At 50.8% G+C, this 25,653-nt stretch overlaps 1 protein-coding gene across 9 annotated transcripts in view; it reads right to left on the reverse strand.

The window, feature by feature from the left end:
* Window positions 1–25,653, reverse strand: part of ATP9B (ATPase phospholipid transporting 9B (putative)) — a 217,169-nt gene that overhangs the window by 94,586 nt on the left and 96,930 nt on the right. For 6 of the 9 annotated variants that reach the window (XR_009345865.1, XR_009345864.1, XM_059139646.1 and 3 more), the window contains 2 exons: window positions 21,890–21,965; window positions 16,329–16,405 (listed from right to left, as the gene is read on the reverse strand). The exons of 1 other annotated variant lie outside the window; for it this stretch is intronic. Coding sequence is in view for 4 of the 8 variants with exons in the window: in XM_059139646.1 (XP_058995629.1) it covers window positions 16,329–16,405; window positions 21,890–21,965 (153 nt within the window). In the remaining 4 variants the exon portion in view is untranslated. Of the gene's footprint in view, window positions 1–16,328; window positions 16,406–21,889; window positions 21,966–25,653 lie in introns of those variants that run through there. 2 more of the 9 variants (XM_059139648.1, XM_059139649.1) reach the window with 2 other exon arrangements.

Consider the following 25,653-nt stretch of genomic DNA (forward strand, 5'->3'; position numbering starts at 1 on the left):
TCTCCGAAATCTCCCATCTCTTCCTTGCTAGGATCATGGCCCAGAACCACAGCCACGTTAAGTCCTGGAAAAATGCCCAGCCTGGCAATCCTTATCACCTCATTCCCCTCCCTCCCGGCTCATCCTGGAGGTCACTGGAGCCCTGCAAAGTCAGAGCCATGTGTATGCTCTAGCTTGTCACACTTGACATTGGTGATCACTTGCTCTGGCTTCAAACTCTTCTCTGATTCAACTCATACCTTTGCCCTGTTTTTGTGGGTTCTATTCCTCTGACCACACTAATTCTTGGAGGGCCACGGCGCCATCCCAGGCCCAAGCCTACTCAGCTTCCACGAGAACAGTCTCTATGCCCACATCCCCAGCTAACAGCCAACGCTCTACCTTAACCAGGAGGGACAGCCTCCTAGCTAGCCACACCTAGAACTCTCTCCTGCAAGTATCAGAAGTCCTCAAATGGCCAACATCTGGGAAGGTTTGAGCAGTGGGTGTCATCTGTATAGAACGTAGGCTGAGATGTGCAAAGCTTGATTTTATTTTCCTAAGATAAATCCTGAATATTCAATCTAATGAATACAATCTGGTCACAGCCTAAAATCACACTTACTGTTTCAGATTTAAATCAAACTGCATTCTGGCCTTTGCCACTCTGTCTCCCTACCACTACATCTAAGATCCAGGATGGGGGGAAGGGGGCCTCGTGGCACCCGAGGATGGGGAAGCCCATGCCCTCGCCTGCTATGAGCACGGCAGGGGCTCCGGTGCTGAAGTCCCAGGTCGGTGGTCAGCACCACAGAAGTTACTTGCCTGCTCTTCTGCCCCATCGGCCCCTCGTAGCAGCGCGGGACCTTCTGAGACCGGCCGCCACGCTCCAAAGCCCGCAGCACCCGTGGGAAGGGCTCACCTGGGCAGCACCTGTGTGGGGCTGTGGCAGCTCCTGGTCCCACAGCTGTGCTACGGGGGGTCTGCCCCATGACGCAGGACCTCCACACCCACGTCTCCCCTTGCTGCCCCCCCCCCCCCGGCTTCCAGGGCAGGCTGCGGTGGGAGGTCTACAGAGGGACGGTCTGGCGGCGCCGGCCGCCTTTTCTGCCGCTCACCCACAAACCCCACCTTGGCTTCTGCAGGACGTGGTTTTTCGAATCTCAAGAGCACACAGCTCTTTCAAATCGAGTCTCAGGTTTAAGACCATCAAATTTGTTTTAATCTATTTAAAAATTTCAATGCTCAGCACAAAGCGACATATTTTTTCTTTCCATTAATATTTTAAAAATCCCTCGCTCCCTCGCACCTCTGACCGCATTCTGAGCGTTTATGAGGTGTCAGGCCATGGACTGCAAACAGAATACACGCGAGCATTTCCTCGACTCCGTGCTGTAGAGACCACACTGAGCTGTCTGAAACGGTCTCACCAGACCTCGTGTGCGGTCCGTCTCGCGTTTTGAACCAGTCCTCCACCGCGGGCAGAGCCACCTGCCACGTGCACCTCCCTGCACTCAGCCCACTTTCCTCCAGCCCTGGGACGTGGGTCGAGCACTGCACGGTGGCACGGAAGGCCCCGGGTGACCGAGCCCCGGCTGTTTCTTCAGGGTCTGCTCCTGCCGCCTCCTTCCACAACCACATGCAACAGGAGGGACGAATCACCTCCGGTCCGGGACCTACGCACCCGGGGTCTCCGCTCGCCCCATCTGACCCCTCCAGGCCACACACCTCCCTCCCAGCCCCAGGTGTGTTAAGGTCAGTACCCAGTGCTCCCAGGCACTAGAGGGCTAGTCCATTTGAAAACAGCCTGTTAAAGCGTCTCCCACTGAGCAGGTGACAAGCTCCTCCAGGGACAGATGTTTATGTCCCCACGGTTTTCCTGTGCCTTAAAAAGCACCTGCACAAAACCAGTGTTCACGGATGGATGAAGGAGCAAGTTACCAGCCTCCCAGGTCATTCTGAGGAGAGCAGTGAAGCACTAAACAGAAAACACAGAATTTATACTCAGTTTCTAAGTATGAAACATATATGGTGAATTGCTATCAAAAGGCTTTATCGAACCAGCTGAGCTGGTTAAGTGTCCGACTCCTGATTTCAGCTCAGGTCCTGATCGTGGGGTCGAGAGATGGAGCTCCTCACTGGGCTCTGCGCTGAGCGTGCCGCCCACACGGATTCTCCTTCTCTCTCTGCCCCAACCCTATAAGAAGGGAAAAAAGCTTATGAACAGAAACAACTTCCTATTAATTAATAACAGCAGCAAATAACTCGACCTGCGTCCAACCACCAAGGTAACAGAAGTTCAGATCAGACAACCAACAGACGTGGGCTGGACACGTGGAAGAGGTGCCCACCACCCCAGGGTGACTGAAGGACGGAGGAACGCCGAGCACTTTACTCTGAGAAGCAGTGCGGCATTATCAAAGTGAAGGACTGAACACTTTCACACCCGTTGAACAACTTACATTGATTTCAAGGGGAAATGATTAAATCGTTCGTTTGTCCCTAAAGCTCACGCATGAACGGTCTCTCCTAAGCAGAGTGGATCTCACTTCGAAACCAGAGCCAGGCCGTGCCCTCTTCTCTGCGGTGCGCTATTTCAGCCCTAAACCAGAATCAGAACACACAAGCTGCAACCCCGCATGTCACACGTCCTTAAAAGGGACTTAAGATGTGTAGTAAATGGAATTGTGCAATCACATGGATACTTTAAAATGTCCAAGAGCCCATTTATTTACTTACTGGTGTGGGTTAACTAGTAACCACAAATGTCTTCAGAAGAGTTAATGGTTCTTTTTTTTTTTTTAAATTTTATATATTTATTTGACAGAGACATCACAAGTAGGCAGAGAGGCAGGCAGAGACAGAGGGTTATAAGCAGGCTCGCCACTGAGTTGAGAACCTGATGGGGGGCTCGATCCTAGGACTCTGGGATCATGACCCGAGCTGGAGGCAGAGGCTTTACCCCACTGAGCCACCCAGGCGCCCCAAAAGTTAATGATTCTTGAGGCAGAAAGCCAAGGCTCGACAACAGATCTCAAAGAGTGATGACTAATTAAAGAATGTGAGGAAATGTCTCCATCTGATTTTCTTCCAGAATCCAGGGTACAATCCATAGTAACCTGACCTGACTGCTAAGAAGGCAAAAGCAGCACACTCCCCTGCGACCGAGCTGCTGCAATGCCATCCGCATTTATCTGAAGTAGGGAACAAATGCATCATCTCAGCCCGAAATTAAAACTTGGAAGTAGTCGTTTTTCTTTATATTGTTTGGAATTAAAAACATATTAAATTGGTCCATTATGAAAATCCTGTTTTCTATGTTGTGTGTTTCAGACCATGTCTGTGTCTTAAGGCTATGAAACAATTTTTGTAATTGTAATAAAAAAACAAATTATTGACTTTAACTTAAGAAGATTGTTGCTTGAATGACTAAATATTCAACCAAAACAAAATAAATCCTTCTCTAAATTGTATCCTACACAAGCCGCTCATCTCCGCAGGTTAATGCCCTTGATGCGGTCAGGTCATATCTGTCTCCTTTCTTCCGTGTGTACGTCTGTCTGGGGTAGCGGGAGGGGGTCCAGCCCGCCACTCGGCCAACCACCGGCTCTCCGGAGTGCGGCGTGGGCCGGCAACCTTCCCGTGAGGATGGGGAGTGGGTACTCTTTGTCTCGTGAGCATCAGTCCCAACGGAAGAGTCTGCAGGACTACAGCTCTGCGGCTGAAGACATCCGTCTGAGTTCCAGGTCTTGCTTCCTGACTGTTTGTGACCTCTGAAGTCACTTAATTTGGAATTAAAAAAAAAAAAAAAAAGTCCTTAATGTCAGCACAGCAACTCACAGCGAGTCACTACTTACTGAGCTGAGCTCTCTGTAAAGTGCAGGGACAGAAGATGAATGAATCCATGACGACCTCCCCCTTTGGGTTACAATCTCTTTCAGGACATCGCTCATTCCGAATCCCAAGCAACAGTAGATGCGAAAAGCCGCTCCCCGCTCCTTCCTGGAGGAGCAGACGGAGAGCGGACGGCGCTGCTTCCCAGTCTCTTTGCCCACAAACAGCCAAGCAGGGAGCCCGAGTCCACATGGAGAATCGGGCCTCAGCACCTGTGTCTGCCCAGAGCTTTCCAGAGAGGAGGCTCCCCAGCAGGAACACGGGTCACACTCCGGCAGAGTGGCCCGTGACCACAGACATGTGATGGATAAAACACCAGGGAAGCATCGCATTTAACACTCAAAGAGACCGAGCAGTTTCAGATCTCGCTTCCTCGTAAATCACTTAAAGACAAACACTATTCTACACTCACCTAAAGGCTCTTTCAGGGTGAGGCTCTAAGTATTTAAGACGTCTTTCACCGGCCCTCTCAACAACCGACTCACTTTTCAATCGGCATTTGCTGGACGCTTCATGCGTCAGTCTCGACTCGCTGTAGGCTCCGGCTGAGGTCTACGAAGTGATCAGCAGCGGTCGGAGCCTCACCGAAGCGGAACGAAACAGAACTGGAGGATGGGCACCTGGACGCGTCCCTTCTCGACACAGTGCACGTGCCGGTGCCCGGGGCAGGGCTCGCAGCGAGCCCCTCGAGGAAGGACACAGGCAAGCACAGCCGGGCCCAGACACTGGAGCCCGACAGGAGCAAAGAGATACAGCTGTCAAGTGTGGCCGATCAGAGAAGTCAAAGTGTCAAAGGCGACAGTAACCAGGTTTCTCACCGCAGAGAGGAAAAGGAGACCAACAGGTGTGTCGGAACACGCAGCGCCGATCTACACGAAGTTGGGCTTCACGGTGTGCGTCTGAGCACACATGCGTCCCTCTGTCTGTCTTCCGCCATGCTTCCATCTGTCTCCTTACTCCGTCCAATGCCTGGGCCTGGATACAGCACATCTCAACAGCAGCGAGCACACCCAGGTCCCCTCGGACTTCCAAATGCCATTCTCTGATGCCAGGGCTGATCCCAGGGCGGGGGCAAAGAAAGCACAAGATGAATCTGGAACATCTTTTCGTAGCAGAAAGAAAAAACAGTATTTTTATTTATTTATTTTCCTTGTTTAAATCTAAGTTTGATCCAGTTACCATATACTGTATTATCAGCTTCAGGAGTAGAGGTGACTCATCAGCCGCCTACAACACCCAGTGCTCATTCCCTCACATGCCCTTAATGCCTGCCCCCAGCCACCCCAGCAACCCTCAGTCTGTTCTCTACCGTTAAGACTCGTTTATGATTCGTGTGATTTTGTCTTATTTTTTCCTCCCTTCCCCCAGGATTCTATTTCATTTCTAAATTCCACACAAGAATGAAATCCTATGATAACTGTCTTTCTCTAATGGACTTATTTTGCTTAGCGTAATTCCCTCTTGGTTCCATCTACATCAGTGCAAGATTTCATTTTTGATGGCTGCGTAGTATTCTATTGTACATACACACACCACATCTTCTGTACCGGTTCGTGTGTCGATGGACATCTGGGCTCCTTCCATAGTTCGGCTATTGTGGACAGTGCAGGAGGGTTGCCCTTTCTCCGCATCCTCGCCAGCATCTATTGTTTCCTGACTTGTTGATTTTAGCCACTCTGACTGGTGTGAAGGGGTACCTCGTGGTTTTGATTTGTATTTCGCTGGTGCCGAAATTTTCTTATGTGTCTGGTAGCCATCGGCATGTCTGCTTTGCAGAAATGTTTGTTCGCGTCTTGTGCCCATTTCTTGACTGAATTCTTTTGTTTTCAGGTGTTGTGTTTGACAAGTTCCTTACAGATCGTGGACACAGACCCGTTATCTGATAAGATATCTGCAAACATCCTCTCCCATCCCGGAGGCTGCATTTTAGTCTTGCTGACTTTGCTGTGCAGAAGCTTTTTATCTTAATGAAGTCCCAATAGTTCACTTCTGCCTTTGCTTCCCTTGCCTCTGGAGACGTGTCTAGCAAGAAGCTGCTGCAGCTGAGGTCAGAGAGATTGCTGCCGGTGTTCTCTTCTGAGACTGTGATGGAATCCTGTCTCACATTTAGGTCTTTCATCCATTTTGAGTCAATTTTTGTGTGTGGTGTAGGAGAACGGTCCAGTTTCATTCTTGTGCATGTGGCTGCCCAATTTTCCCAGGATCTCTAAACGATGGCTTTATAACAATGGGACACAGACACGGGGCTGAACGTGCTCCCACAGGCCACAGGGACAGTATGAGCATCAATCACGGACATGACAGGCAGACAGTAGTGCCAGGAGCAAACCGAACAGCACAGTCACACGAAGACATGCAGCAAGTGCTGAGTGCTGTATCTGGAGCACAAGTGCTGCACAAATGCGCCCCCGACCCTGTAGACCACACCCCACCCTGGACCCCCCAGTCCCTCACCCCCCCACGTACTGCCGGACACTACCACCCAAGACAGCATCTCCAACCTCTGGTGTTCAACACAGGGGGGCCCCGTCCCCCCCCAGAGACACCACATAGCTTTCAGGCCAATCGTCCTGATACCTTCTTCGCGGCTGAGCAAGCTGCCCCACACTGATCATGTCTGAGGAGCCTGGACTGCAGGAAGAGAACAAGGCACAGCGTCTGCCTCTGGGGAGCTGGAGACGTGTGGAAGAGGCAGACACGTACACTAACGATTACTCACATTCACGCCTTTGTTCAACCAGTTTGCTACGCATGTGCACCAGGCAGGGCACCTGAAATACAGGGGTGACCAATCGCTGTGGCCAAGAAGGTTCCCTGAGGCGGCGGACAGGCCTGACGGGCGAGTCACGCGGCATCTCGTTCCGTCTCCCCTCGAAGCTCAGGGTTCACGCCGGGAGCGCTGAGGCTGCCCGAGAAGGCTAAGCGAGCGAGACCACCGAAGCCTGGTGAACACAGAAGGAGGGGAGCCTCTGGGCTAGGCAGCGAGCGGGTGGGGGGCGGGGGGCGCTGAGCCTCAAGAAAGGCCTCAAGAGAGGTCAGGGCCTTCTGGCTACAGCAGAGGTGCCAGTGTTTGCCCTGCAAGAAACAGGGGCCCCTGGGACGGCTTTGGGCAGGAAACTGAGCTCAAGTGATCTGCACTCTGTAAGCACGGGTGCATCTGGGTGTGATGCTAAGCGCAGACAGGACAGCAGCTGTCTGAGCTGTGTGGGTGAGGGGTTGGCAGCAGCGCCCGGACCGGGGTGCCTCCCGACAGGAGTGGGGGAGAGGGCTGGCCAGCTGCGTGGGAGCAGGGGGTGGGGAGGCCGGAGGGCACACGGGCAAGACGGCGACGAGAGCCTGGCACTCCAGCAGCGGCACACGGGGGCGCCGGCGGCTCCCACGGGACGCTCACGCGCAGGCTTCGACTCAGCCCAAGTTCGGTGACTCATCCCCTGCTAGAGGACCCACAATGCAAACAGCGACTGGCAGCTTAGACAATAACGATTTTCAAAATTCTACCCACACTGCTGTGTATCTGTATAAAATAAATCATTTTATTTTTTTTTTGAGAGAGAGTGAGACGGGTAGAGGGAGAAGCAGACTCTTCGCCGAGCAGGGACACTGACGCGGGGCTCGATCCCAGGACCCTGGGATCATGACCTGAGCCGAAAGCAGACGCTGAACCGACTGAGCCACCCAGGAGCCCCTTTTTTATTTTTTATTTTATTTTTTACTTATTTTTTTAAAATGGATCATTTAAAAATCTCTAAATTATCAGGGTGAAAATTTTTGCAAATTCTGCACTCCAAACAATTCCTCTTCTCTACTTGTTTTTGAAAGTAAAAATTTTATGAACTCTATGTGCTTCAAAAACTAAGATCTAGAATCAGAAAGTAGTGTGATAGTTCTGTCTGTTGTAACGTCTTGGTTGTTTAAAAACTCAGAAGCGTTAATGGGGCAAAAAAGCCAGTTAATGCAGGTGCCCAGGGTGACGGGAAGCCTCTCCGCAGCCCCTGCGGCACCTTGCTGTCATGTCGGTCTGTCATTTACCAGCGTGCTCTCCTTCGCCAGGGACGAGAACATAGGGTCTTCTGAAGGGTCCTCACACTCAAAGCACCGACCCAACAGCCCCCCCGGCCGGCTGCTGCACTGACGAGCCCAGCGTCCGTCACTAGGGTCAGAGCACTGACAACACGTGAAACACCCAGCACCCCGCGTCCCGTGCGTCCTGGTCACCCTGCACCCCGAGGCCTCACCCCCGCCCCCCGCCTGGGGCAGCACTCCTCCCATGATGCCACCCCCTCCCAGCATTTAAAAACGTCAAACAGTTAAGTATTCCAACTAATACTAAGGCTTTGCCGCCGGAAGGCTCTGCTCTCTGGAGGACCTTCACAGAGGATATCTGAAACTTCTCCTACTGCCTTTTGAAAATACTATTTAGAAATACACTGGCATGCTGACTTCAAGTGAAGAAAAAGGAATGTCTGTTGTGTAACTTACCCCGCAGAACTGTGTGTGTCCTGTGCTCAAAAATGTTATTCTGACTCAAGGCCTCAAGAAAGTTACGGTTTCGACGGTCTTCCACGGCTCAAAAACAAGCCTTTCGGAGTGGCTTACTGTGGGTGACGGCCCCTCGGCCAGGCAGTCAACGGTTCCTCACGGTGGGAAAGCTCGCATGCACGCGCGCGCACACACACGATATATTTTAAAGTTTTACAAAAGGTAATTATTAGCTGACACTGTTAATTACATAGGAGAAAAGAAAACCATTTAATTTCATGTTAAATTTATCATACACATGTTTTAGTTAATGCAGTTTTAAAAAAGAAACTTTGGTACAGTTGCTACTCTAATGTTGACAAATCAAACTAAAAAAACAGTAGCATTCAGAGTATGTTTTCAGATGTAGGAGAAAACAATTAAGTTGAAACCAGATGTCTTAAGATTTGCTTCTGAGGAATATTTTTAATAAAACTGTCACTTAGAAAAAATAACTGTGGAGGGGAAAAAAACGATCAGTCCCTTAAGGAAACCTTCTAATCACTCAGCATGCATGGTGGGCGATATGCCAGAGGCCTGACGCTGCCACGGTGGCCAGCAGGGGCCGGCTCCCCCCACCCCAGCCACAGCCCGTAGGAAAGCACTGCACTCGGCCGGCCAAGTGCCGGCTAGTTGATGTCCCTCCACCGCGCCCCAACCTTGGACCGGCTTCTCTCTCTCAGGAGGAAGAGACACGGGGGCCGGCGGAGGTGACCACCCTGCACAGCAGACCTTCCCAAGACACAGCAAGGAGGCCAGTGAGCTTCCCCTCTAGCCGCCCCGGCTTGCAATTTTCTCCAGCAAAGTCTGCGTCTGAACCCAGACCCATACAGACGACCTGTTTCCGATCCACGATGGCCACGGGAGGCCCCCGCATGCAGTCCTACCACGGGTCTGTGCCACCCAGACCCGCCACCACCCTCCTGGGAAGAAGAGATCAACTCTGGGAATCTCGAAAGAACGGGAAGACCTCACGATCCTTCTCCTGTCTCCACTCATCCCACCGTCACCCACACTCTACCTTCCTCCAATGCCCGGCCAAGGTTTAAAACCGCTCTTACTCCTTACTCTCGGTCCTACTAGATATTCCAGATCCTGTCTCTCATCTGCCCAAAATGGCTTCCACCAAAAAAGGCTTCGGGAGAATCTGCGCCGGGAAGGACTCCGCTCTGGGAGCTCGCACGAAGTCAGATGCAGACGTCACGGTCAGCAAGACGTCCCACTTCCACTAATTTCTAACCGTCCTCATGGCCTCAGAGTAAGGAAACAAGGATTTCAAAAACACAAAGACCATTAGGAAAACATTTATTTCCTTCTTGAATAAATGATACTTTTCATTTTTAGAAGATTTCTTTACTGACTGAGAGAAAGAGCACGAGGGGGGGAGGGGAGAGAAGCCCCAGCAGATCCCCGCTGACCGGGGGCCGGATCCCCGGATCCCGAGATCACAAGCTGAGCCGAAGCCGAGCGTCAGACGCTGAACCAGCTGAGCCATCCAGGGCCCCTGCCCTTGTCTGTTCAGTCTGTGACTGTAAAGAATTTAACGGGGCCACAATCTCACCAAGTAAGCAACGAGTAACTCACAAGCCCTCCTCACCCGGACTTTAGGTAGCACTAAGTGCTGTAGTGATACAAAGCAATTATTTAAAAAATAAATATGCTCATGCTCCTGTTTAGAACACCTGCTTTATAATCAAATTCATATTGAAAAGGAACTTAGGGACTACACCCAGGCTTTCCGGGGTAGCTATCTGCTGCACACTCTGATAGAGCATTACGTCCCAGATGTGATCGTTAGGGCTGCTTTCTAACCACTTAGCGTTTTGCCTCTTCATTGCTTTCCTGAAGCCGTAAGTCTCCTTACATTCACACTGCTGATGAAGACACAACTTTCAACAGTGAACGGCTGGAAAACGGAAGTGCACGGTCACAGCAGTGCAGCAAAGGTGGGTGCGTGCGTGCCATAACCCCGAGAGCCGCCCTGGGTCCCGCCAGCACGCCGTCCAACTGTGCTCTTGGGCACCTGTTCCTCTCGTTGAGCTTTTCCCGATGAGGCTTTCAAACACTGCGACTGTCACTATTACTTACAGTGACCCCAACCGGCACTCCCGCAGCCTCGTTGCCTGTGGGGATGGACCACGCTGCGGTATCCCACAGCAAAGGCACTCGCACGGGCACACGGTCACGTTTCTAAACACGTATTTAAACCCAAAGATATCTTATTACTCAAGGAGGCAACTATTAGAAAAATTAAGGGGTGCTACGATTGCACGCAACCACAAGAAAAAAGAGAACTAAGTTATTCCTCGGTAACATCTTAATAAAAGTCAACGCAACTCTTAAAATATTAATAATTTGTCCTTTTTAAAATAAGAAAGCTGTTCTCCAACACAGCCTTGATATTTCACCCTGCAAAATACAGCAGAGCTGATTCTATTTTGTTCTGTTATCTGAAAAGGCCCTTACAACAATTCAGAGAACGAGAAGTAGCTCTAATGCACCTAATGGCACAGATCACCTGTCAGTGAGACGTCTGAAAGCATCTTTTTATTAGAAACACAAATCAGTACGCCCAAGGGATTACAATGACTGCTTGAGGCCGTCTGTGTCACCGTTTCAGCCCTGATGCTCTTGCTCGGAGCACTTATTGTTATGAGCGGCATGAAAATGACAGCCTGTCACAATTGATTTTTCTTAACCTCCTGTAAGAATTTTTCCCCCTCAAATGTAATCAAGTATCATCTTATTAAATATATCTCAAGCTAGGTTTTATAAAACAGTCCATTACTCAAGCTGTATTCCTTATAATTTAAACTTTCACCAAATATTATTATAAAAGTAACTGCTTAGTAATAAGAACTTTCGGTTTGTTTGAAGTTCTAAGATAGAAATTTCAGACCGGGTAGAGCCTGTGTCCCTGCTCGTGCCTGCCGGGACGCTGCAGGCGTCAGGAATCGCAGGAGCCTCGGGAGCCGGCCTGCGTCTCAGGACTGTCCTTCACTGAACAACGTCCGAGAATTCGATATTAACCCCCAGGACAGGACAAAACGTGCTACATCTTAGAGAGTATTCTGATAAAGCCTTGTAAATAAGCTTAAAGCTGTACGTCCTGATTCTGTAAAATGATCACCTTAGATTCCAAGGCCCACTCTGGAAGCGTGAGTTTGCGTGGGGGGCATCGCTGGCCGGTCAGCGACCCTGGCCGCAGCGGAGTCCAGCTGCCTACGAAGGCTCTTCCGTCTCAGACTGTCATGGCCACGACGGAGGCGGCGGCTCTCGGTTATCAGTATGTGTCCCAGCCCTCTGTTTCCGACTCCGGAGGTCGATGAGAGACACCCGGGGGCAGCCCCTGCGCAGGCGGTGGTGACGCTGATGTCGCCAGCCCCGGTCTACTCAGCGGGGCCACGAGACAAGGCCGTGTGGACAGAGAGCGTTGCAGAGGGAGACAGGGGGCGAAGGCAGCAGCTACACAGACTGCCTCCATCTGTTTAAAATGCGACCAGTGGGGGCGTCTGTGGCCGCGGGAGAAGATGAGACACGCCATCCTATTTTTCGCCTCACTCTTCTGTGTAATGTTTACTTTCTGACAAGCAGCAACAGAAGAACAAAACAGACAAAGTGAAGACAAAAGGAGAAATGCCCAAATGAAGGCTTCGGAAGTGAGACGGGCAGAACGACAAGTTTAACAACAGGTTTCAGGAAGCAGCCAGCCGCACTGCTTAAACGGCGCACATCCCCTGACTCAGCCCCGGGAGCGCCCCTGAAGGGTACAGGTGCTGGTGAACACCTCTGGCCTCCAGGGGAAGTCACAGCCCCATCCCCCAACCCGCAGGGACGGCTGGTGTGTTCCCAGGGGGAGACGGGCCCCACGGGCGGGCCGCGACGTCCAGCAGTTCCTCCCGTGAGCACCTGCAGACGGCTGTCGCCGGGACCCACCTGCCCCACCCCAGTCCCTCTGATGCAACCACTTCTCTGTCCACGTCTCTGCTTCTGCTCTGCGGCTCCCGAACATCAGCCTGAGAGAGCCCCCCACCCCTGACGGGCTCTGCTTCGAACAGAAGACTCCAGCAGCAGTCGGGGCCTTCACACAGCTCGACACAGCTCGAGCACTCGGTGGTGAACTCGGGCAAACCCTCTCCGGCTCCCGCTGGCCGCTCTGTGCGTCCCTGTCCCGGAGGGACGGTCACCGTTTGCTTCCTGCCCCGCTCAGCGCCGCGGCTCCCGGAGGGCTCGTGTCCCGGAAGCGCGCAGACGCGGCACCAATGAGCACGACCCCCTCCTCACGCTGCAGGGAGGGTGGGCCACGGCCGCGCTACGGAGCGAGACACGCTGGCTGGCGGACTGGGGACGGGCCACACGCGTCCAGGGCCACGGACGCGCTACGGAGCGAGACACACTGGCTGGCGGACTGGGGACGGGCCACACGCGTCCAGGGCCACGGGACTGCGCGCTACTGCCCACGGCAGCTCTTCTGTGCTGACGACGGAGTCTTCTCTCCAGGGACCTGACGTGGCCGCGAGACGCCCCGAAGACTCCCCCTTCCGCAGACGACAGCTTCTCCTCTATAAACTAAGGCCTTTCTTGTTTTATGGAAAGCATGAAATTTTATCATTTTCTCATCGGAAACAAAACCAGTCAGACCCTCTGCCTGCGTCCGCGCGGCTGTCCTGGTGCGCTGGGCTCCCTCCGGAGCCTTGGCCGCCCGGGCCTTCCCCTCACCCCTGGTCCTCACAGAGTTCCCCCATCTGCTTCCGTCCGATCCCCCGCCACAATGACAGACAATGACTCCCCTGTCGCTAAATCCACTCGTCTCTCTCCGTTTCTGTCCCCAGCGACCTGTGCGGCGCCGGCGCGCTGCGGGCCTCCCCGGGCTCCGACCGTCCTCCGCTTCGGCCCCCGCTGCTGAGGCCGCTCCTCGGCGCTCCTGTTTTGTTTCGGCTCTTACTGTACGCGAAAGGCCTGAGAACTCTCACGGACGGCCACGGGGGTGCCCGCGGCCCGAAGCCACTGATACTCCGCTTACCCTCCTTCCGCACTGGGGCTCAGCCTTCCCCGTCCGTGAGGCCATTCCTTGGTCTGGCCAAGGAAGGGTGGCCTGAGCCATTCGGTATGTAACCCGCCCGCCCGCGTCTTCGCCCCCAGCGGTGCCGGGAGCACGTGTCCAGCAGGGCTCCGAGGGGCCATGACGCGCAGCGCGCCCGTCCACACGTCAGACACGCGCTGAGGAGAAAAGCAGTCTCGGTTGTAGCAGAGCCACTGCAGTTCTTAGGGCAATTTGTACCACAGCGTGCCTTAGAGAGGACTCGATCACAAACACGGATTCCAGCTCCGGCTTCTTTGCTGCCGTGAGCCCCACAGCGACATCTCCCCGCAGCGCCGGGTCCACCGCTGCCCTCCACACGCCACGGAACGGAGTCTGAGGAACGGGGAGCTTCCGTAAAGAAGGCAAACTCAGGGGAATCTGCTTTCCCTCTGAAATGCCTCCTTTCTGTGTGCAGGGGCCTTCTCTGAAGTCCAAAGGCTCGCTGGTTTAGTCACCTACGGAAGGACACCGAGAGGTCGCCGTCACGTGGGGCCCGAAGTGAGGAACGTTTTCTGCTCTCCTTTCCCTCTTGGGTCCGAACATCACACGATCTTCTCATGCGACACACACCAGTACTTCCCCTAGGTCGACCGCCCCTCTGACTTTTGGCCACTGTAGCTTATAAAGTTTCCCGAATTTTTTTCTTATGAATCTGGCACTTGATGCTTGGGAAGATTTACTAAGGTTTGCAGATTTAGAGATTTTATTCTTCTCCTGGAAGCATTCCTGAATTTACAGAAGTGGCTCTCTCTGACCCACAGCGCTTCCACAGAGAAGCCAGCCCCCCCCGCGCCACAACGTCCCCGGCTCCAGAACCGGATGCCAGCGTTCCCTCCGAGCGCAGTGGCACAGATTCACGAAGCCACAGACCAAGTACTTCACGCAGCAACTGCCACGCGTCACGCTCTGCCTGGGCCTCAGCTGTCACCGTCACAAGGAAACCCACCTGGCAGGGGAGGTGTGACGGCAGCACCAGGAAGGCGCCAGCCAGCGGAAGAGCATGTTTGTGCCACCCGTGAGGCTGAGAAGCGGCAGAGAGGGGCTCAGCATCCAGCTCTGCAAAAAGTCAGAGATACTCTTCCTACTAAGGTATGCTGTGTTAACACCGAGGACATTTCCAAGTTTTTTTTTTTAAAAGGAGGGAGGGAGGACTGCTGCCGGGGGCACAAGTGCATCCAGCCCCCCGCGGGGCAGCGGGGGCGGGGTGCCCGCACAGCGAGGTGTGCGCTGAGTGTTTCGGGCACTCACTCGCGAGGCACGCTTCGCGGTACAGGAAGGCAGTAATGCTGGGTAACAGGTGCGGAGCGGGAAGACGCACAACCAGCCATTTGCCCAGTGTCACAGAGCTGGTTGGCCGCGCAGCACAGCCCCAGCCGGAGTTCTTCACCACCGGTACACACTGCGGAAAGGTCGCCCAACTGGGTCCACACCCCCAGGGGGAGAGCACGGCAGAAAGGAAGCTGTCCTGACGCGTACGGCAGGAGGAGACAGGAGCTGTGTTACGTGACAGGGTAACTGTTAACATTTTACAATTTAATATTTAAATTTACCCTCACAGTCATCCTAAAAGTAAAATGACTAGATATGATTAAGAAACAAAACATACCCTACAACCTATATATGCATCAGGAGAACGTTCAGGTTTTGCTTAGTAAAGAAAAAAAATCACTGTACTTCATAGAACACATACCAACAAATATGCATGTAACTCTGTCAATAATTTGTTTAATAATTTAAATACATCTAACTCTACTGGAAAATAACAACCTGCGGTACATTCGGTCTCCTCGGATGAGCCCAAGGTTGTAGTACACATCGACAGGCACCGTTTTCCGTTATCACAGGGAAAGGGTCTTTCACTTGAGTAAACGTGTCACACACAGACATCTGGAGTCCACGAACGCCTCTTCCTCAGCCCCGCTGGGGGGGGCCGCACACCCCGGAGAGGGCAAGGACACCCTCCAGACAGGACACGCCCCAGAGCGCCTCTGCTGTGCTACAAATGCGCAGGCACTCGGAGGGTAGGGGCCACTTTCCCGATGCCGGGAGGGCTAACTGGTTTTTGAAACAGTATTTCGCTGGAAAAAATGGAATGCATTTTGTCTTTAAAAATATCTTTTCAAAAATTTACTTCATTTCCTCTGCTCAGCAATAAAACTTCCTACAAAAGACAACTTCTTCTATCAGTTACTCACAAAGCAAGTCCTAAATGCGCGGGAGTGCTTTTTCGTTCTACTTAGATGCAGCTCAGATTACATTTCAAATAAAGAGCAAAATGCACAGTTAGAAAGACTTCTCATAAAGTGGACATGACCCACTCTGTGACTTGACCGTACAAAATGTCTGAACCAAGTAACAGCAACGGAGAATTCAAACGGGCTGTGGAACTTGCATACACGTGCTGCCTGTGTAAGCGACGATTTCAGGAGTGTAACAGAAACATGATCAATTCAGGAATTTAATCAAGCAGTCTTTAAAACTAAAATCGGTTTTCAACATGCTTGTGAAATGAAAATAACTTAAATGAAACAAGTTCAACAATGTCACACCATCAAATACTATTAACTATTAACTATTAATACAGATTCTTTTTTTTTTTAAATGAGCCATCAACGTATAAAAAGAGTACAAACTATAAATCATGGGCAAATGGTATATCCAACAAAGAAAACTTAAGAGATATAGAAACTTCGGTTGACCAAGAAAAGACACTTGTGGAAGTTCTTCAGCATGCTGCCACGTTCAGACCCGAGAGTCTGGTTTAGGTTATGAACAGGCTCTTCAGAACCGCACGTACTTTCTTACTGGAAGGGAAAATCGGTCATTAAAGCAGCTGCCCCTTCAGCTAGCCTACCTTATTTTTTGGATTGGATGTGTTCATTACACTCCGAGTCTCTTTTCCAGTATAAATGACAACACCTATTACAGTACCTGCGGAAACACGAGAGCGGTGCTTACAGAGATGCCTCAAAGGGTGAGCACAGAGAGAACACTTCCTCATCAAAGTCTTGATGGAGAATATTAGTCACTACTCACTTTTACATAAATTTATCTCACAGCACATTTAATTTAACTCCTTCAAGAAAGTCTAATCTCAACTTTCAAAATAAACTCTGAGGAACTCAAATGATTTCTTCAGCCGTACAAATTTCCCTACGTACTACGTCAGGAAATGGACTAACAATCTTCTCACTGTCAGGAGAAAGGCTGACACCGCTCGTGGGTCCCCGTGGGCAGCCCCACAGGTAAGTGCAGGGACGCTGCGTCCTCAAGTCCTCGGACGCATGCTGGGGCCTTCAGAGCAGCCCTGCCCCTGCGGAGCCACCGTCCCCGAGCGACACAGTCGAGCACTGCCAGGTCTGCGAGCCCCTGCGGACATTTCAGCTCGTATACAATTAAAACAACGAGGGACAGTTACATCACTAATACCGGATGCTGAATTTAGGTGTCATTAGCCTTTTAAACTCATGTCTCCTAAAGTCTGGTTTTCTAATTGTGTTCGCGCCTCAGACCTCAGGTAAAAGACGAAACACCCGGAACAACCTTGGGTTACGAAGGCTCCGAGGCACTCATCTCTGTGATGTCAAATTAGAAACCACAGAAGTCTGTTCTAAACGGTAGCTATGCATAATCTATACTCCTAGTTTCCATAAATTCTGATGTGAAATGATTAAAGATGACCAAGTCCATAAACTCCCGAAGACCAACAGCGCTGCAGGATTCACTGTAACGGTTCTACAAAAACTCTTTGAGGTCACATTAGTGCAATGTGTGCAATTCAGTGCGTCATAAGTCAGGACCCACGGAATAAAGGTAATCCTAGCGATCTCTTGGATTTATGTGAACAGATAGCTGCAAATTATATGCATTAGATAATGAACAGTTTCACCCACGGAGTGTTCAGGAAGACAGGGAGGTGCTAGAGGACGGCTCAGCGGTCACCCCACAGAGGTGACACATGTTTCTTTCAAAATAAGCATCTCCTTTCTTCTCTCCTTGTTAATTGTGTGCGGCTGGCAGAGCTGTGAGGTTGAATTTCCTGAGCCTCTTGGAAGCAGAGCAGCCCTTCCAGCGTGGAAGGTGGCCCAAACTGTGTGGACGCTACCCTTCTGGAGCCCTGTCCAAACAAACCCGCAGACGACAGTCTGCCCCAGGTGTTCAGGAAAGCACGGACTGCGCAGGGACCTCACCCTCCCCAGGACTCCCACGACAAACACAGCAGCAGTTCTCGTGCCACTGAAGCAATACAGTAGCTCTGACTGCGCCAGGGTTTTCTTCCTATTTTGCCAACTACACGAAACTTAAACAGAATACACGAGTGTCTCATGTTAAATAAGCTCACTAATGTTAAAAACGTACAAAGAAAGAACAAGATAAACTACAAAATTATTTTTAATATTAGCAGAACAAAGTGTCTCAGAAAAGACTTAAAACGTGATCAGGCTCGGCAACACTGTCCTGACATCCAGACGAACTATGAGCGGTGCGGATTCCAGGCTGGCACCGCGGCTGGGAGGACCCAAATGCAATCTGAGACTTGCCCAGACCAACAACACTCGTGCGCCCGGACACGCGCAGATGCCACCGTCGGTCCTGCGCGCTGAGCCTCGAACCGAAGAGCCTCTACCTGAACGCCTCCTGCGGCGTTCCCTGTGTGACCCGCTGACGTCTGGTAAAGGCGCCCACCTGTATTCTGAGACCCTCCCGTCCTCACTACGAAGGGTCACTCCGTGCACTCAGCGCATTTCTCTCGGGGGCTGTCACCTTTCCTGGGCACCAGCACGGCCCGCTCGGACTCACGGACCAGTCAGCGCGGCCCGGCTGAGCGCTCCGTCGGGAAGGCAGAGACACGGCCGAGGGCTTCCCTGCTCATTTTCAAAACGAGACCTGAGAGCGAACAACAGAGCTCATTCTTCCGAAAGTCGGACCGAGGTGGGACGTCTGAGACCCACCGACCTGCGAGCTCGCAACCAACCGCAGTATTTCCTGACTGGCACGCGGCACCCGCCGGCTCCTGGGCACGACGTGCTCTCCCTGGGCGCGTCCCGACAGAGCCCCAGGCTCGGCTGCAACAGGAGCACGCAACGGCCCCGCAAACCCTGACGACTCGCCTCAGCAACGTGGCTCAGAGAGACACAGACGGACACCGCCACCTGCACCAGCTCTGGGCTCCTCCTCGGGCAGGGCTGCTTGCCCCTGGGCTTCCCACTGCGCCTGCGCCACCTGCCGCCCCCACCTGCCGCCAGCGCAGCCACAGCAGAGCTCTCAGGGTTAGGACCCTCGGGAGCTGCAGCTGGACACAGGCTCTCCTGCTTCCCCATGGCCCGTCCCGCGCCCCCTCTGCAGCAGGAGCCTCACAAACCACGCACACCACAGCAACAGGGGTGGTTTCAAAGTTTCTAAGAGGTCACGAGCACTAGTCTCGTGAAACACCATGCCAAGCATCACCGAAGGAGAGGAAACAACACAAAAACCAAACAGAATGTGCATATCCCAATTTCTTCAACATTAAATCATTTCATCCAACTGCTTTATAAAAGTGTCCAAGTGTCTCCTCTCATTTTGTTTCTTTATCACCAGCAGTACCAGCCCTGACCCTTGTCTACGCACAGACCCTCACTCTGGAGAGGTCAGCCCGGACCCCCGTCCGCACACGCGCCCAGCAGCCTTGCTTTGGCAGATCCACCGCCGTGGGCACACGTGCCCCCACTCTAGAGGGGGTCACTACCGTGGGCACACGCGCCCAGCAGCCCTGCTCAAGAGGAACATCTCTGCTTTCCGCCTCTTGGCAGTTTAAGATCAGAACACTCTCTTGTCACTGACTCTGCTCTTGGAAGAATGGCGCCCACAGACCAACACGGGGATGAAGATAGAGGCACCACAAGCAGCTGTGTCTGTCCCTCTTCAGGGACCCTTGGTCCTTGGTCCCCTGGAGTGCTAACATGAGCCCTCGTTCCCACGCACTCAGAACCCCAGGCAAGGGAGGAAGGTCCAAGTTCACTTTACCTAGGAGGCAATCTGAATTCAGTGCACACATATCATTTAAAAAATAAAAATTTAAAAAACTCTGGTCTTTCTTTCTCAACTTACAATCAAATATAAAGAAGATATGAGCCCTTAAGTAACTCCTAGAAACCCAAGATCTTTCAAACGTAGCTTGAGCACAGCAGTTTGATAATATGCAGAATCTAATAACTGCTCACACTATTAAGGTTTTTAAATAAAGGTAGGTATGTGTTAAAATATTTAAAATTAGTGAAAACAGCTTGCATTTTTAAAATGTCCAAACACAAATTAAAATTAGAAGGGTCTTATTTAAACTTTTTTGAACGGATGGTTTTGGAGCAGTAGAAATCCGTTCTGGGAACACAGGCCCAGTGGGCTAACTGAACTCTAAGCACGAGGGAGTCAGAAACAGTCGTCAGCATACGTGACACCTAGATTCATGTCTGCTCTGCCCACGTATGCAACGAGGAGCTGCCACGTGTCAAGGTCACCCAGAGAGTGGTGGACAGGAGAGGAGTGGTGTGTACAGGGAATTATCAAGGCCATCACGGAAGCCTTCCGCTCGGGGGCTTCCGTCTCTGCGGGGAGAGAGGCCACAGATCGATAGCACTGGGGGTCAGTAGCAACATCCTAATACACAGGGAGCAAAAAGATCACAAATAAAACATTTTTGAAAACGCATCTTCATTATGATGGAAACAAAATAGAATACAGCTGTAGACATGGAAAACGTGAAATCTGTGACCAAGTATCAGCTTATTTACGGTATGTTTAAAGTATTTTCCTACAAACTATGAAATACTAAAGGCTGAAGGGTGACAGCCGTTGAGGACAGCCCCCTGGATGAAATCCTGGCCCTGCGACAGCCTAGCTGTGCGCCGTGTGAACAACCAGGACAGCACAGGGAGGCTACCGGCGACAGCACCACACCGGCCTGTGACTCAGAACAGCAGCAAGGAGGAAGCACAGACGAGACTGAGACTTCTCCTGGCAGCAGTTCCCTGTCCACAGTGACCCCCAGGCACGGTGAGTGTGTCTTCCCTGGGGTCTGCACAGCCCGAGACCTGGCCTGCGCCCTTCGACTCTCTCCTTGGTGTGCTGCCTTACTTCTCTTTCTCTTTAGTTTGAGAAATTTAAAAAATCATCAGTACAAAAATCACGAAATGCCTCAATTTCTATTAGAATTGTCCTATTTGCCATCAAGCTTTTTCTTAAACATAGAAAACATTAGTATAAAACTAGGTTCCCTCACATCCTCTAGTCCCTAAGAGGTACACACGCGGACCCCCACAGGGGTCTCGTTTACACGCTGCTGTGCACAGAGGCCCCATGGCTCCCGCGTGCCCAGCACTGCCCTGCCCTTCCCTTCCGGGGCCCGTGGCCCCGGCACCAGCCTCCCCCGCCTACAGTGGTAAGGCCCTCAACACAGCTGCCAGGGAGCTCCCAAATCCAACCTGTGCCTCTCCACCCCCTCCCTGGAGCCCCTGCTTGCTCCTCCCGTGAGCTCTGGCCGGGTAAGGATTTTGGCTTCTTTGCTTTGCGGGCATACTTCCCCGTGGCACTCGGCAGAGGGTAAAGCACCAGCCTCACTTCATTAAGCCATCCTTCCCCTGAGCACCCAGGCCTGGGCATTCGCCAGCACCTGGCCTGCGGAGGGATCAGAAGAGCAACTGAGCTCCGAGGCAGGAAGGCTGTGGGTGTTGGGCCACAGATTGAGAAGAGACGGCCCTACCCTGCACGTCCCCCAGCCTTCCAACCCCCACCAGCATCCCCCAGGCTCCTCACTGCTAAGATTCTCCCCTGGTTACCAGTACTAAGTCAACCACTTTCTGAGAAGCTGACCATCATTTAGATTTCAATACCTCCCAGAGAATCTACTCCCCAAAATGTGTCTTTAGGTCACCACCCCCGCCCCGTTCAGACAGTAGAAATACTGCAACATCCCCCAGTGTCACTCGGAAGAAAATTAAGCAGCTCTACTCTGGTCTCCAAAGGCCCAACATGAAATACCTCCCACAGCCCCCATCTCGTTGGATACTTTTCTCCCCGACAGACAAACCCAGCTCAGTGACCTCTTCCGAACTCTCCTGGGTGACTGAGGAGTGGGAAGACCCCCCCAAGGGCCACCACTTCCCTCCCCAGTTGCGCTGTGCCACGTCCAAGTGAGGGACACTGAGAAGTCTGCAGAGAATCAGAACCAGCAGAAGCCCCCAAGCTGCTCTGTGTCTTGCTCCCTGCCACGCACAGCCCACGGCCCACGGCCCACAGCCAGAGCTTGCTAGGACTCAGCCCTCAGGGTAAGGGCCCGTGGCGCAGGGCGGGATTTTCAGACACCATGCGCGCAGGCACTCCACTACACAGAGCACCTAGATGTGAGAGCTGGCACTAGTGAGAGAGCGTGTCTCGTACCTGATGCGACAATGGTGCTTGCCCACAGTGTGTTTTCTATGCTGAGACTCTCATGGACGGGTGGGTCACAGTCTTCCTGTTCGCAGAGAGAGAAGGGGAAAAACAGCAAGTTAGCAACCTTTTTCACTTCAGGCACATGCAGTGATGGAAACAAGTGTACGAGCTGGATTCAGCGAGTGAGCAGGGAAGCCGCACTGCAGAATAAAGGTGAAAAACAAGGGAATTTAGACAGAGGATGCTGGGAAGAGGGCAGAGCAGGGAGCACCAGGAATCTCTCCCCACCCAGGCAACGACCCCAGGGGCAGACTCTGTCTGATGGGACTCTTTGGGGACTGTGGGGTCTGCCGAAGGCCTGCAACTGTCCAGGGGAAGTCGTCAGTGTGGGTCTCTCCGAGCTCTCAGCACGGTCGCAGCCACCCAGCCACGCTGCAGGCAGCTGTGCACGTATTTCTGGAACAGCCTGCAGACACCAGGTGGGCAGGGACCTGTCCTCCCAGTAGCAGGGTCTACGCTCTGACACGGACGGTGGCTTCCCATCACACAGGTGCCGACACCGAGCCTGGCGGCCATCGCTGCCACCCCTCCAGCTCCAGCTCCAGCGACGCCAAGGGCATTGAAAGGGCAAGGGCCCCCTTGGCCCCCTTTTGGGAGCCACACATTAGGACATTCAGAAACAGCTGCACAGGTGGGAATTAGGAAGGGACTGTGCGTGCCCACGGAAAGGCTCAGTCAAGACCTGAGAAGACATTAAATGTACACCTCAGACTGATAACCCGGCACAAAGACAGCCTATAATAATAAAAAAATCAACGAATCAATATAATGACTAAAATCCCAGCCAACCCTGAGGAAGAGAGAGAACTGAATTCTAGAGTTACCACGTTATTATACTAAAAGAGAAAAAAAGAAAGCGTTCAACAATAATGAGGCATTAAAAAAAAACACCCAAAAAGTATGAAAGGAAAATTATAAACCAACAGAAATCACCGCTGAAAAAGACCTGATGTCAGATACACTAGACAAAGACATTAAAAGGAAAGTATTAAGGATGTTTAAAGAAATGAAGATGTGCAGATTGTCAGGAAAACAACATGCGAACAAAACATAAATATGAATAAGGAGATAGAAAACCTAAACAGAAACCAGAAGAAAGTCAAGAGCTGAAAACTACGATGACTGAAGTGAAAATTTCCCTAAAGAGATTCAAGGCAGATCTAACCATGCAGAAGAATCAGCAAACCTGAACACAGAGCAAGGAGACGACCAAGTCTGGGAAACAGAATGGAAACAGGTGGAGGAAAATTAAAAGGGTCTGAGGGACTGCAAGACAGCGGGGTACTAACCAATGTACGTATTGTGGGAGTCCCAGAAAGGGAAGCCAGAGTGAAAAGGGCAGAGAGAAGATGTGAGGAAGTAATGGATGAAAACACTCCAAATCTGATGAAAGACGCGCATGCGAACAGTGAGGAAGCTCGACCAAATCCAGGGATGAGCTCAGAGACCTATAGAGAGACACATAATACAAGTTTTAAAAGACAAAGACGGGGTGCCTGGGTGGCTCAGTGGTTTGGGCTGCTGCCTTTGGCTCGGGTCATGATCTCAGGGTCCTGGGATCGAGCCCTGCATCGGGCTCCCTGCTCCGCAGGAAGCCTGCTTCTCTCTCTCTGCCTGCCTCTCTGCCTACTTCTGATCTCTGTCTGTCAAATAAATAAATAAAATCTTTAAAAGACAAAGACAAGGGCGCCTGAGTGGCTCAGTGGGTTAAGCCTCTGCCTTCGGCTCGGGTCATGATCTCAGGGTCCTGCGATCGAGTCCCGCATCGGGCTCTCTGCTCAGTGGGGAGCCTGCTTCCTCCTCTCTCTCTGCCTACCTCTCTGCCTGCTTGTGATCTCTGTCTGTCAAATATATATATATATATAAAATATTTTATTTTATTTATTATTATATTTATTATTTATAATTTATTTATATTATGGATTATATTATATATATTATTATATTATGAATTTTATCACATCCATTATATATGGATATCATATATGGATTTTTATATTATAAAATTATTTATAATTATATTTATTATTATATTTATTATTTTATTATGAAATTTATATATATATATCTATAAAAGACAAAAACAAGGGTGCTGGGTGGCTCAGTCAGTTAGGCGTCTGGACTCGTTTCCACTCAGGTCATGAACTCAGGGTTGTAAGACTGACCCCTGTGTTGGACTCCACACTCAGTGCGGAGTCTGCCTGGTATTCTTTTATTCTCTCTCCACCCCTCCCCATCATGTGCTCTCTAAAATAAAAAATCATCTTTTTAAAAAAATAAAAGACAAAACACAAGAAGAGACTCTTGAAAGCCATGGGAAAGCAGCAAACCGTCCCATACAAGGGATCCCCAATAAGGTTATACACAAATGTTTCATTAGTAATACTGGCGGCTAGGAGGCCGTGTGCTGACATACCCAAAACACTCAAACACAAACAAACACACACCCATGTCAGCCAAGTAATTCTATAGCCAGCAGAACTGTCCTTCCAAACTCAGGGTAAAATCAGGGCATTCCCAGACAAACAAAAGCTAGGAGGGTATGTGGCCACTAGACCTTTCCTCCGAGAACTGCTCGAGGGAGTCCTGACCTTACATTACAAACTGAGCCCCAACAGATCATCATACAAAACATCCACTCCAACCACAATGAGATAAAGTTAGAAATCATTAACAGAGAATTCACAAAATTGTGGAAAATCAACAACACTTTAAAACAACCAATGGATTATGAAGAAATCACAAAGGAAATTAAAAGATGCTTAGAGACAAATGATAATGAAAGCACAACTTACAAAAACTTGTGAGGTACAACGTAAGTGGTGCTAAGGGGGAAATTAATAGCTATAAACGCTTAGATTAAAAAAGAGTAAGGATGGGCGCCAGCGTGGCGCCGTCATTACAAGTCTGCCTTCGGCTCAGGTCATGATCCAGGGTCCTGGAACAGAGTCCCGCATCGGGCGCCCTGCTCGGCGGGGAGCCTGCTTCTCCCTCTCCCACTCCTCCTGCTTGTGTTCCCTCTCTCACTGTGGGTCTCTCTGTCAAATAAATAAATAAAATTTAAAAAAAAAAAAAAAAGAGGAAATCAATGACCTAACTTCACAACTACGGAACTAGAACAAGGAGAATAAACTGAAGCTAGAGCAAAGACAAATGAAATAAAGAACAGAAAAACAATTTTAAAAGTGAACAAAGTCAAAAGTTCATTCTTTGAAAACATCAATAAAACTGGCAAACCTTTAGCTAGTTGGACTAAGAAAAAAATAAAAAAGACTCAAATTATTAAATTCAGAAACCGAAGTGGGAAAATTATTACAGTTAACAGAAATAAGAAGGATTAAAAGAGAATACATTAGTACCCATGCAGCAAAAAATTGGATGAATGGATGAATTTCTAGAAACACAAAACCTACTAAGACTATTCATGAAGAAACAGAAAATCTGAATAGACCTGTATCTAGTTAAGAGATTAAAATCAATATAAAAAATCTGACAAGAGAAAAGCCCTGGATCCAATGACTTCACTGGTGAAATCTACCAAAAATATAAAGAAAGACTAACATCAGTCCTTCTAAAACTATTCCAAAAAATTAAAAAGAGAAGGGACATCTCCTAACTCACTCTGTAAACCCAGCACTACCCTGATACCAAAGCCAGACAAAGACATGACAAGAGAAATAAAGATCAACATCCTTTCTGATCACTGGTGC

Source organism: Mustela lutreola, chromosome 11, assembly GCF_030435805.1.
Source record: "Mustela lutreola isolate mMusLut2 chromosome 11, mMusLut2.pri, whole genome shotgun sequence".
Lineage (NCBI taxonomy): Eukaryota > Metazoa > Chordata > Mammalia > Carnivora > Mustelidae > Mustela > Mustela lutreola.